This window comes from Protobothrops mucrosquamatus, unplaced genomic scaffold (assembly GCF_001527695.2).
Source record: "Protobothrops mucrosquamatus isolate PMUCROS unplaced genomic scaffold, P.Mucros_1.0 scaffold4697, whole genome shotgun sequence".
Classification (NCBI taxonomy): domain Eukaryota; kingdom Metazoa; phylum Chordata; class Lepidosauria; order Squamata; family Viperidae; genus Protobothrops; species Protobothrops mucrosquamatus.
Window position 1 is genome coordinate 27,748 of NW_015390592.1, and position 12,964 is coordinate 40,711.

A 12,964-nucleotide genomic window follows, 5' to 3' on the forward strand; every position below is an offset into this window, starting at 1 on the left:
ACCTCGGAGTCCTAGTGGACAATCACCTAAATATGAGCCAGCCGTGTGCTGCAGCTGCCAAAAAGGCCAACACAGTGCTAGGCTGCATTAACAGAGGGATAGAATCAAGATCACGTGAAGTGTTAATACCACTTTACAATGCCTTGGTAAGGCCACACTTGGAATACTGCATCCAGTTTTGGTCACCACGATGTAAAAATGATGTTGAGATTCTAGAAAGAGTACAGAGAAGAGCAATAAAGATGATTAGGTGACTGGAGGCTAAAGCATATAAGGAACGGCTGCTGGAATTGGGTATGTCTAGTTTAATGAAGAGAAGGACGAGGGGGGACATGATAGCAATGTTCCAATATCTCAGGGGCTGCCACAAAGAAGAGGGAGTCAAGCTATTCTCCAAAGCGCCTGAAGGCAGGACAAGAAGCAACGGATGGAAACTAATCAAGGAGAGAAGCAACCTAGAACTAATGAGAAACTTCCTGACAGAACAATTAACCAGTGGAACAACCTGCCTCCAGAAGTGGTGAATGCTCCAACACTGGAAGTTTTCAAGAAGAGACTGGACAGCCATTTGTCCGAAATGGTATAGGGTTTCCTGCCTGAGCAGGGGGTTGGATTAGATGACCTCCAAGGTCCCTTCCAACTTTACTACTATTATTATTATTAAGTACAATACAAAAATTATAATTAATATTCCTGGGCAAGGAACTCTAAAACACATAATCACCAAATCCTTCTAGGACCAAATTTGTATGAAATCCAGAAGGCCAGGAGCTATCCTTGACTCAGAAGCAGGGAGTGGAGGGAGAAGGGGCGTCATGTTCTGGAAGAACAAGTAGAGGCATGGGTATCTTCTGCAATTTCTTGGGGTACGAGCCTCCCTCTTAACCACACTAGCTGTTTGGGTAAGGGAAAAATGGTGAGGATGGTATTTAAGGGGCGCCATTCCTGAAGACCATAGAGAGGCCTAGTGAGTGAGACAGTGTGTGTGTGTGTGTGTGTGTGTAGGTGTTTTGTTTAGAATAGCAATGCAAATCATGAGGTAGGAGGGAAGAAGAGCAAAGTCTACCAAAGGGGTAGGCAATCTTGGCTCTTTTATGACTCGTGGATTTCAACTAGGGTTGCCAGGTCTGCTTCCAAAAAATAGAGGACAAGCGGGGGGGGGGGGGTTAAGTAGTAAAAAAAGTAGACTGTACAGCTTTAGATTACGTACCATTTCATCATAAAGCTTTTGAATAAAAAAATGTCCACTATTTTGTGAAAAGAAATAGTGAACATAATGTGAAAAAAGTGGACTGTCCACTCAAATAGTGGACACCTGGCAACCCTAATTTCAACTCCCAGGAATTCTGGGAGTTGAAGTCCACAAGTTATAAAAGAGCCACGGTTGCCTACCCCTGGTCTAGCACTCTGGAATAAGATGACTACATTTATTCATTTTATGTATAGCCTATATTTGTTCAGAAGCTGCATACACAGCACTCCCTATTTTTGCAGAATCCAATCTGGATTCGGATTCGTGCTGGAGCCCATCCTCAGGGAACTTATTTATGTTAGACATTCTGTTAGGAACGGCTCTAGCACAAGTCCGAAAGCTTGGAAGACTAAACCTCAGTGATGGACCCAGATTGGATCCTGCAACATTATCCTGGGACACGTATATTTGCCCTCACTCCCTATATTTCCCTGCAACAATAACCCCGTGAGATAGGTTTAGCTACAAAAAACAAAAACACAATTTTCTTCATGTCACCCAGTGAATTTTGATGGATGAAGGGAGATTTGAACAAGGTCTCCTGCTCCAGCTCCAGCACCAGCACTACATCAGCCCAATGGCTTAAATGTTAGCGAAGAGGATATATTTTGGAGTTGGTAAAAAAAAAGAAAAATCAGAAAAAGGTGCCTGAATAGCAGGATTAACAACTTTTTCTAATGAGCATATAGTTTCTAGCTCATTTTTGTAGGACTTCAATTTCAGTTTGCTCCACTTCAGATCTGTGTTCACTTAATTGATGTTTATTAGATTTTTTAAATATTAGGCTTATTTTATCTGGGAATTTCTGAAATCCTCAAAGGCACTCAAATATTTTAAATGCGAAGTGGCAATATTTTTCTTTGCTGTAAGCATCTATTAGGGATGTTTAATGCATTCACTTTAACAGAGTTTTCTTCCTTTACTCTCAATCTTGATCTGTCAAACACATCTGTAGCTATGAAAAAAAAATTATAGAGAAATGTGAAGTTGTAATTGAAGTTTTTCAACTAAATAAACCAAACCTATACTTAAACTTAAACAAGGGGTCTTCAAACTTGGCCCTTTTAGGATTTATGGACTTCAACTCCCAGAATTCCTCTGAGGAAGGAAGTCCTAAAAGGGCCAAGTTTGAAGACCCCTGAGTCCTAAACCTAAACTAAACGAATGGGCAGATGACTACATTTCCCAGAGATCTCTAAAAGAAGAAGGCGCGACAATGAAATGAAGCCGGGTTTCCAATTTGGCCGTTTTCTTTGGTTCCCCCTGCTGGACGAAAGCAGCGTTTACAGTCGCTACCCGCTGGAGACGCTTTTGCGGCTACATTTCTGCCTTAAAGACGTGGCTAAATGTCTCCTTAGGGAAAGGGAACCGGGCTGTTTCGCTGTATTCTGGGTTCCCAACTCAAATCCAGGCAGGAAAGACGCGGACTGTCATCAACATCCTTTCTGCAAAGGTCTTTCGCTTCTTGTCTTTCACGATTCTTTGGGAAACCGACATTTAACGTGCAAAGCTTTCACGGGCTTAGGGGGTGGAGGAAGCTGTTGCAAGCAATGTATTTGAATGCATTTTACTGTGCACTTCTTTACATTTATCGAAGTCAGTGGGTCTCATGATTAGGTAAATAGATTTAGAATGGCTGGATGAAAGTTTTAGAGACACCCCATTAATATGTTTTTACTTAAAACATATACATAGCACAGAAGCGCTGCTTGAGCAGGGTCGGTAAGATTATCTGGGACACTACAGATCCTCTTCACGACCTGTTTTCCTTGTTCCCTTCTGGGAGGAGGGGGCTTCGTGGTATCCAAAGCAGAACATCCAGATTCAGCCAGAGTTTCATTCCATACAGCATTCACCTCGCGAACTCTCAAGCTTCCTCCTTCCGTTATATATTCAAGATGGACAATATTTAATATTTATTGCTACGTATATGTAGGGATGTGGGTCTATACATATGTTGTTCATAGTATGTTTAGGTGTGTGTCATGTATGTGTTTCACTATGAGAGCGGACAACTAAATTTCATTTTTGATGTGTGCCATTGTGCCCACAGTATAAAAATGAATATAAAGGTTATTATCTTATCTTATCTTATCTTATCTTATCTTATCTTATCTTATATATATCATCATCTTATCATCTTATCTTATCTTATCTTATCTTATCATCTTATCGTATCTTATCTTCTTATCTTAAATGGAGTTCTAAAGATTGCAGTAGCGCTTAGATTTATATACGGCTTGATGGTGTTTTGCAGCCCTCTCTAAGCAGTTTATAGAGTCGGTATGTGGAATATCTTTCCACCACATTCGGTTGGGTAGTTAAAGCCTGAGTTTTCACAAAAGCGTGCTTGTTGACGGAGGATGTGTGTGTTCAAAAACCAGATGCTGGAAACGCCTGATTGTGTTGAATAGTGTAATTGTTGCATTGTTTGTGCACTACCTTGTTTGTGCACTACCTACAGACTAAGTGTGATCTTTTAGGGGTGGCTAAAGTACAACTTCTAGCAGTTCTCTGACAATATGACCAACGGTGAAGGATACAGCAACACAAGCATATGCTGTTCAACTTCAGCAACTTTAAAATATGTGGACTACAACTCCCAGAATTCTCGAGCCAGGCTAGAGAGTTCTGGGAATTGAAGTCCATACATCTTAAGATTGCTGAGATTTAGAAACACTGTTGTGCTTATTTTCCATTTCTCCTTCCCTGTTGTAAAAAATGGGTGCAGCCAGGAGCATACCATTTCTACCATTAAATAGATAGAAAATTATCCAATTAAAGGCTTTTGGGTGGATTGACCACAAGCAGCAAGTTTTTAACTTGTATTTATTTATTTGATTTATATGGCCACTCATCTCTGACTCTATATGCCTAACAATATTAAAACGTAAATAAAAACAAATATATAGACACGTGCACACTATATATGTGGGTATGTAGATATGTTTATGTACGAGGGCAATTAGGAAATAAACCTCCGTTTGAGCATGTGCGAGAAATAGGCGAGGTAGCGACGCCCGTCCTATGGCGCCGTGCGCAATAGTTCAGTAGGCAGTGAGGAGTGGAAGGAGAAGGTTGTGTTGCAGTTGACTCGTCCGCCAGATCAATGGAAAATGAACCCTGCCATAGAAAATCCCGCCAAATGTGAAGTGCGTGCAGTAATACGATTCATGTGTGCAAAATCGGGAACTGTAATGTTTATGAACCAAACGTGATGAGTGAAGGTGTCGTACATCAGTGGTGTCGCATGTTTAAAGATGGACAAACTAATGTGCATGATGAGTCAAGAAGTGGCTGCCCTCTTTGTAGTCAGCGCTGAACTCGTGCAGGAAGTTGACAAAAAGGTTGGTGAAGTCCGTCGGTTCTCGATATCTGCTCGCCCACACACCGCTAGACGCACCCAAGAACCTTTGAAGCAGTTCCGTTGGGATGTTTTTGATCATCCCCTAGCCCATAGCCCAGATTTGGCACTGACCAACTACCCTCTCTTCAGGCACATGAAACAGTAGCTTGCATCGCAATGACAATGCACTTCAGGATGCTGTTACAGGGTGGCTTCATTCCCAGATGGAAGATATTTTTTTTTTGCGGAAGGAATTTCAAACCTTGTAAGACATTGTGACAAGTGCCTCAACTTGAATGGCGATTATGTCGAAAAGTAACGTAATGTTGCAGTTTTCTAATGTGTATAATCAGGGCTTTTTTTCTCATAGAATGCCCAGAACGGAGTTCCGGCACCTTTTTTGGATGGAACCTTGTAGGGTAGGCAAGGCGGGTTGTATGACGTGTGTGAGTTCCGGCACCTTTTTTTTTAAGAAAAAAAGCACTGTGTATAATAAAAGTTCTGTATCTGCGAGTATCTGTCATTGATAACCAAACGGAGGTTTATTTCCGAATTGCTCTCGTATATTTATGCAGACTTTCCAGATTGCTTGAGTGATTAACCTCCCTGTTGGAGAGGATCTTGAAAACTATTGTCTTGCATGATCTAGTTAGGCAAAGATCACATTTTTTTTCTGCATTCCAGTGGCACTTGATTAATGCTGCATATCTTTAAAAGTTCAGGCACAATCATGACTGACTTGGAGATTCAGACACTTTGCACGGAAAGTTATGGCTCTCAATTTGCTCGGCGTTACCAGGCCTTGCCTAATGGAAAGCTAAGCTCTGTGACAGACGCTTCTAAAGACTGGCGCCTTAATTCATTTCATCATATCTTCAAGGTGAGTAAACTGTTTTGGTTTTAAAAAGGTTTAGGTCAGAGTTTCCCAACCTTGGCAGCTTTAAGACACATGGACTTCAATTTCCATGCTGGCTGGGGAATTCTGGGAGTTGAAGTCCACACGTCTTTAAAGTTGCTGAGGTTTGGAAACCTTGGTCTAGAGCAGGAGTCTTCAGACTTGGCCCTTTTATGACTTGTGGACTTCAACTCCCAGAATTCCTCAGCCAGGCACAAGTCATAAAAGAGCCAACTTTGAAGATCCCTGGTTTAGAGAGCTACTTGATAGTGAGGGATGCGCAAATGATGATTAATTAAAAACAGATACAGTAGATCTGATTCTCCCCAGTCATACTTCTAATAATGTTCTCGTTGTGCTCCAAAGAATCTTACAATTTCACAACTTTTTTAAGAGGTCTGTGAGTGAAAGCAAGTCATTGCTTTCAGAAGTCCCAAGTTCTCAGGTTGCACAACTATTGAGTCAAATAATTATTTTACAATCTTGATGAATATGGCCAGGGGTCCTCCCCATCTAAAAATGGATGCTGATGAGTTGAGACACTCTTTCCTCTTGGACTTGCATTGGCTGTAGGATTTGTGAGGACCCTTGCTGGGCCAATGGCAGGTGAGCTAGAGCACGGCTTTTCACCCATTGTACCACTTTTAGGATATGGCAACATCCGAGTACCACCAGTCGCCTAGCAAGGAGTCAAAAACTTGATAACAAAAAAAAAAAAAAGGAAAAAAGTGATGAAGCACAGGTTGTCCTCGACTTATAACAATTCGCTTAGTGACTGTTCGAAGTTACAACGGCACTGAAAAAAGTGACCCCCCCAGCCACAGCCGAACAAGACACCTGCCTGCCCACCTGGTGGTGCTCTTCCTCCTGTCCGAGGTTTTCATTGTTGTGAGATTTCTATTGAGGATTGGCAGCGGGGGTGGGGTGGGGGGTGTTTGGTTTTTATTCCCCCCCTCCGTCTGCTGGATGGTTGCAGCAGGTTTTGGTCACTTCACATGACTCTGGGACACTGTGACCATCATAAATATGAATCAGTTGCCAAGCATCTGAATATAAATCACAAGGTCCTGGAGATGCTGCAACATTCCAGCTGATCGGCGCTTCTTCTGGGCTCAGCAGAAGCACCAGGATCAGCGCCGAGCTCCAGTTGGAGCCTGGCGCTGATCCTGGCGCTTCCACTGAGCCCTGACAGCCCCAAAGAAGCGCCGATCCTGGCGCTTCTGCTGATCCCTGACAGCCCTGCAGCTCCAGCCATCTCTCACTCAGGCTTGTGCGGTGCTGCCACCGGTTCAGCTCATTCCCCCTCCCCTGCTACCACTTTTCTAGGATGGTTGTGTACCACCTGCCAGGTGACAATGTACCACAAGTGGTACCCGTACTACTGGTTGAAAAGCCCTGATCTAGAGAGTACTAGGTAGAAGAAATTAATCAGTAAAGCGCTTCATTGGGGAAGAGAATGGAAACAGATTGGCAAAAATGAGAGGGGTTCCATGGGCAGAGGTTGGGGAGATCCATGGGCTCAGAAGGAAGAAGATGCTCACCTTTTCTCTTTCCTGCAGTCCATCTTCCTGCCCCAAGGTTATCCTGAGAGTGTAAGCACGGACTACCTCGCCTACCAGTTCTGGGACACCATCCAGGTGAGAGAGAGAGATTCCTTCCTGAGGGGCAGGGCTGCTCTCTTTCCATGGGATCCATGAAGCTCAACCCTTCCTTCTCTTCTCGTTTTGATGGGATCTTTGGATGTGTGGGGTTTGGGGGGTCTGTGAGCTAAGAGGAGCCCCAGGCGATGAAGGCAGAACACGAAGCAATGGATGGAAACTAATCCAAGAGAGAAGCAACCTAGAACTAAGGAGAAATTTCCTGACTGTGAGGACAATTCATCAGTGGAACAGCTTGCCTTCAGAAGTTGTGGGTGCTCCATCATTAGATATTTTTTAAAAAGAGATGGGACAACCACTGGTCTGAAGTGATGTAGGGCAGGGCTTTTCAACCTTTTCACCCATTGTACCACTTTTAGGATATGGCAATATCCGACTACCACCAGTCGCCTAGCAAGGTGTCAAAAACTTGACCCCCCCCCCCAAAAGGAATAAAGTGATAAAGTACAGGTAGTCCTCGACTTACAACAGTTCGCTTAGTGACTGTTCGAAGTTACAATGGCACTGAAAAAAGTGCTCCCGAAGGCACAGCCTGCGCACCCGGCGGCGCTCTTCCTCCTGTCCGAGGTTTTCATTGTTGTGAGCATTTCTGTTGAGGATTGGCAGTGGGGGTGGGGTGGGGGGGGTGTTTGGTATTTATTCCCCCCATCTGCTGGGTGGTTGCAGCAGGTTTTGGTCACTTCACATGACCCTGGGACACTGTGACTGTCATAAATATGAATCAGTTGCCAAGCATCTGAATGTAAATCACAAGACCCTGGAGATGCTGCAACATTCCAGCTGATCGGCGCTTCTTCTGGGCTCAGTAGAAGTGCCAGGATCAGTGCTGCTTTTCAGCTGTTTGGTGCTTCTTCAGGGCTCAGCAGAAGCACCAGGATCACCGCCGAGGTTCAGCTGGAGCCTGGCGCCGATCCTGGCGCTTCCACTGAGCCCTGACAGCCCTGAAGAAGCGCCGATCAGCTGGAAAGCGGCACTGATCCTGGTGCCTCCGCTGAGCCCTGACAGCCCTGCAGCTCCAGCCATCTCTCGCTCAGGCTTGTGCGGTGTTGCCACCGGTTCAGCTCATTCCCCTCCCCCGTTACCACTTTTCTAGGATGGTCACATACCACCTGCCAGGTGCCAATGTACCACAGGTGGTACCGGTACCACTGGTTGAAAAGCTCTGATATAGGGTCTCCTGCTTGAGCAGGGGGTCTGCTATTCTGTTATTCTGGTGATGAACTGGGCCCAGAAGGTTCCTTATCCTGTTCTAACTGTTGCCCTTTCTCTCTTCCTTTGCATCCCCCATCAACCTGCAGGCCTTCGCAAGCAGCATCACAGGGACACTGGCCACCCAGGCAGTGCTGAAGGGGGTGGGGGTCGGGGATGAGACCTCCACCGTCGCAGCTGCCGCTGTCACGTGGATTCTGAAAGGTGGGCCATGTTTGAATTTCTCTCGGTCTTCTCTTTACAAGCTTCCTCACTTGTATTCTGGTGCTGCTTCCATTGACAAGTCCTATTTCTTGTGCCACCAGACACACATACACACCCGGCCCGGAGAGCTTCACCTCTTTGTCCCTCCTAATCCTCACCCAGAGTCACGGGCTCCCAAGGCTATAGTTTAATAACTCTTCCTTGGAGCTTCCTTGAATCTAAACTCAACACAAAATTAGTGTAATGGCTTCTCCATCGTGGTTTGTTTTAATTCTTGTGTACTTTTGAGCAAGCCAATGTAACCTAAGTCCTACACCCTGCTTTACGAACAAGTATGTTCACATAAAACATTATGTGAACATACTTGTGCCGCGAACATTGCTTTACAAACAACTATGTCTAGTGTGCATCATCGCTAAACCAAAAGTCAGAAGATTTCATTACGAGGCAGTGAATTCTTGTGAATTCAGCTTGAATTTGGTGGTGTTTGAAATAGTAAATAGTTAATCCTTCACAAATGTTAAATCCAGAAGTCGGTCATTGCACAATTTGCCTGTCAGACAAATGACACACAAAAATGATTAAATTTATCTGCCACCCATCTCACTTTTGAAGCAATTCTGGGGTTATTGTGCCATTTACATGATGATTATTTTATTATTTTATTGATTAAATGGATTTCTACTGCTATATTCTCGTAGATGTGACTCTGGATGGCTCCCAGCACCTTAAAAACTATAAGACCCATAATATCCATGAAACTTTATGCAAAGCACATAAAGTACTTTGAAAAGTTGGCCTCCTGCATGCAAAAGTTGTATCAGTGTCTATTTATAAATATGCTGGGCGTGATGGCTGATTAGATCTCAGTTCCTTCAAATAATTGTTCCTTAAGTTTGAGCAAGCCTAATGGTTGGCTGTGGTGTATAAACAATTAAGCTGCTTGCATAGAATCTGTGTTTTAGTTGGGCCTGGCGTCCCTGAAGCCACCTTGGTCCCAGTTTCAGGTCATCCTGCGTTTAAGCTCCTCCTACTTTCTTCTCCTCTAGATCTACTAGGCCTGGTCTGCTACTTTCTCAGAAATCTCTCCTCGTTTTACTTTTGCGTTTTCATACTCTGCCCTGTGTTGCCATTCAAACCATTCATCTCTCTTCTGTGACAGATGGAACAGGAATGTTGGGCCGAATCGCTTTCGCTTGGAGCAAGGGGTGAGTCCTTCTCTCCTCGCCTTGGATGAGGCCATCTATATTTCATTTATTGCTCACTTGCCCCCCTCCAGAATTCAAACTAGCATCTATGATTCATGCATCTTCCCTTAGTGACACTTTCACCACATCCTGGGAGGGGGGCTGAGACCTAGTGAAGGGTCTAAATCATTCCAGGAAATTTGCTGGATGATGATGATGATGATGATGATGATGATGGAAACTAACCAAAGAGAGAAGCAACCTAGAACTAAGGAGAAATTTCCTGACAGTCAGAACAATTAATCAGTGGAACAACCTGCCTCCAGAAGTTGTGAATGCTCCAACGCTGGAAGCTTTCAAGAAGAGATTGAATAGCCATTTGTCTGAAATGGTATAGGGCAGACATGTCAAACACAAGGCCCGGGGGGCGGATGCGGCCCGCAAAGTGGTTTCATGTGGCCCGCGAAGCCATCCTGGAAACAGTGAGGGAACGGCCCCCTCTGCCTTGGCCCTGGCCCAGGCTGAAGGGGAGCCAATGTACAATTTTGTGGTGGCCATCTTGGCACTTGCCCCGGTCGACCATGCCTTGGCACTTGCCCCGGTCCCACCCCCTTCTGCCAGAGACCCTCAGATCTGTCCCACTCCTGCCCAGGCCCCCATAGGCACCCTTGATGCGAACGATGTAGAGCTGGCCATGCCCACCCAGTAGGCCACACCCACTCCATCCACACACACCGAGTAGGCTGCACCCACCCTGGCCACACACCCCCGCCCCCCCCGAGGGCAACCGCAATGCTGATGCGGCCCTCAATGAAATTGAGTTTGATACCCCTGGTATAGGATTTCCTGCCTGAGCAGGAGGTTGGACTAGATGATCTCCAGGGTCCCTTCCAACTTTATGATGATGATAATACTAATTATACTAATAGCAATAATAATAATAGACTTGGGGCCTTGGAGGTCTTCTAGTCCAACCCCTTGCTCAGGCAGGAAACCCTATTACCCAGGATAAGTGGGGATGTGAATCTGAAGCACTCCTGTGATATTCGCCCACAGCTAAACTCAATTTTTAAACCCTGTTACTTTTTTGTTTGTTTTCTCTGTCTTTTCCAGGAGCAAACTGGATTGTGATGCTAAGCAATGGAGGTAAAGGGAGATAAGGCCTTTCCTTCAGTTTTGACTTTCCAATTAATAGATCTCATGCCCAGTTTTAGGTACACGATCATACATGATCACAGCTGGGCATTGTACCCAAAAGGCGCGCTTGGGGTGGGCTGATTTATTTCTAACCTTAACGGAGCGACATTTTTCAATACCACCGTTTAGGCTTTTCGCTGATGTGCTCAACGATGTGGCCATTTTCATGGAGATCATGGCGCCAGCTTTCCCAGCATGCTTCACGCTCATTGTCTGCACCAGTGGCTTTTTTAAGGTGAAAAGCAAGAGAGCAGAGAAGGGGAGATGGCCATACAGGTAGTCCTCGACTTACGACTACAATTGAGCCCCACTTTTATGTCACCTAACGCAGGGCTTTTCAACCAGTGGTACGGGTACCACCTGTGGTACATTGGCACCTGGCAGGTGGTACGCGACCAACCTAGAAAAGTGGTAGCGGGGGAGGGGAATGAGCTGAACCGGTGGCAGCACCGCACAAGCCTGAGCGAGAGATGGCTGGAGCTGCAGGGCTGTCAGGGCTCAGCGGAAGCGCCAGGATCAGTGCCGCTTTCCAGCTGATTGGCGCTTCTTCGGGGCTGTCAGGGCTCAGTGAAAGCGCCAGGATCAGCGCCAGGCTCCAGCTGAAGCTCGGCGGTGATCCTGGTGCTTCTGCTGAGCCCTGAAGAAGCGCCGATCAGCTGGAATGTTGCAGCATCTCCAGGGTCTTGTGATTTACATTCAGATGCTTGGCAACTGATTCATATTTATGACGGTCACAGTGTCCCAGGGTCATGTGAAGTGACCAAAATCTGCTGCAACCACCCAGCAGACGGGGGGAATAAAAACCAAACACCCCCCACCCCATCCCCACTGCCAATCCTCAACAGAAATGCTCACAACAATGAAACCTCTGACAGGAGGAAGAGCGCCGCCAGGTAGACAGGCAGGTGTGTCTTGCTCGGCTGTGACGTGGGGGGCACTTTTTTCAGTGCCATTGTAACTTCGAACAGTCACTAAGCGAAGTGTTGTAAGTCGAGGACTACCTGTACTTTATCACTTTTTTGTTTTTGGGGGTCATCAAGTTTTTGACACCTTGCTAGGCGACTGTTGGTACTCGGATATTGCCATATCCTAAAAGTGGTACAATGGGTGAAAAGGTTGAAAAGCCCTGGCTTAGCGAAACATCTGTTAAGTGAGTTTTGCCTCATTTTACGACCTTTCTTGTCATAGTTGCTAAGTGAATCACCACAGTTGTTAATTTAGTACCATGGTTGTTAAGGAAATCTGGCTTCCTCGTTGACTTTACTCGTCAGAAAGTCACATGACCCCCGGACACTGCACCCGTCATAAATATGAGCCAGTTGCCAAGCATCCGGATTTTGATCACGTGACCAAGGGGAGGCTGCAGTGATTGTAAGCGCGAAAAGCCGTCACAAGTCACCTTTTTCAGTGCTGTTGTAACTTTGAACCGTCACTGAATGAACTATTGTAAGTTGAGGACTACCTGTATTAAATTGGAGTAAAAGCAACAGATGGAGATCTCTAAACTGGGGAGACTGAATCCAATGGGCTGGTTGTGGAGAACCTGACGGTTACAACCACATTTCTCTTCTGCTCTGTTCTCTTGGTGTCAGTGCATTGTGGGTGTGGCCGGAGGGGCCACCCGTGCGGCTCTCACCATGCACCAGGCCCGCCGGGACAACATGGCCGATGTATCAGCCAAAGATGGAAGCCAGGTGAGATGAGGCATCAAAGAAGCAACACCCAGCCCTTGACTTGGCCAAGTGGAGATCACGAAGGACTTCTAGTCTGAACCAACTTTCTTCTAAATTTCTCCCGTCTTCCTCCCATCATGTAGGAGACACTAGTGAACCTAGCTGGCCTTCTCTTCAGTCTCTTCCTGATCCCTCTTGTGGTGGACAATCTCCCGTGAGTTAAATGCTGTTTTTTCATTCTCTCTCTCTCTCTCCCCCTCTCCCTGTCTTTTTCCCTGTCTCTCTCTCTTCCTGTCTCTCTCTCCCTCCCTCCCTCCCTCTCCCTCTCCCTCTCCCTCTCTCT

The 12,964-nt window shown here is 45.7% G+C and overlaps 2 protein-coding genes across 2 annotated transcripts in view; both read left to right on the forward strand.

Annotated features, from left to right (window-relative positions):
* The window catches only part of RNF40 (ring finger protein 40), a 32,808-nt gene extending 27,617 nt beyond the window's left edge, over nucleotides 1-5,191 (forward strand). Inside the window, exon 20 of the mRNA XM_015828594.1 lies at nucleotides 5,174-5,191. Within this exon, the coding sequence (XP_015684080.1) occupies nucleotides 5,174-5,191 (18 nt within the window). The remainder of the gene's footprint in view (nucleotides 1-5,173) is intronic.
* The window catches only part of CUNH16orf58 (chromosome unknown C16orf58 homolog), a 20,983-nt gene continuing 10,599 nt past the window's right edge, over nucleotides 2,581-12,964 (forward strand). The window contains exons 1-9 of the mRNA XM_015828595.2: nucleotides 2,581-2,705; nucleotides 5,316-5,478; nucleotides 7,053-7,130; nucleotides 8,450-8,564; nucleotides 9,727-9,772; nucleotides 10,865-10,897; nucleotides 11,078-11,183; nucleotides 12,541-12,642; nucleotides 12,765-12,835. Of these exons, the coding sequence (XP_015684081.1) occupies nucleotides 5,329-5,478; nucleotides 7,053-7,130; nucleotides 8,450-8,564; nucleotides 9,727-9,772; nucleotides 10,865-10,897; nucleotides 11,078-11,183; nucleotides 12,541-12,642; nucleotides 12,765-12,835 (701 nt within the window). The 5' untranslated portion in view covers nucleotides 2,581-2,705; nucleotides 5,316-5,328. The remainder of the gene's footprint in view (nucleotides 2,706-5,315; nucleotides 5,479-7,052; nucleotides 7,131-8,449; nucleotides 8,565-9,726; nucleotides 9,773-10,864; nucleotides 10,898-11,077; nucleotides 11,184-12,540; nucleotides 12,643-12,764; nucleotides 12,836-12,964) is intronic.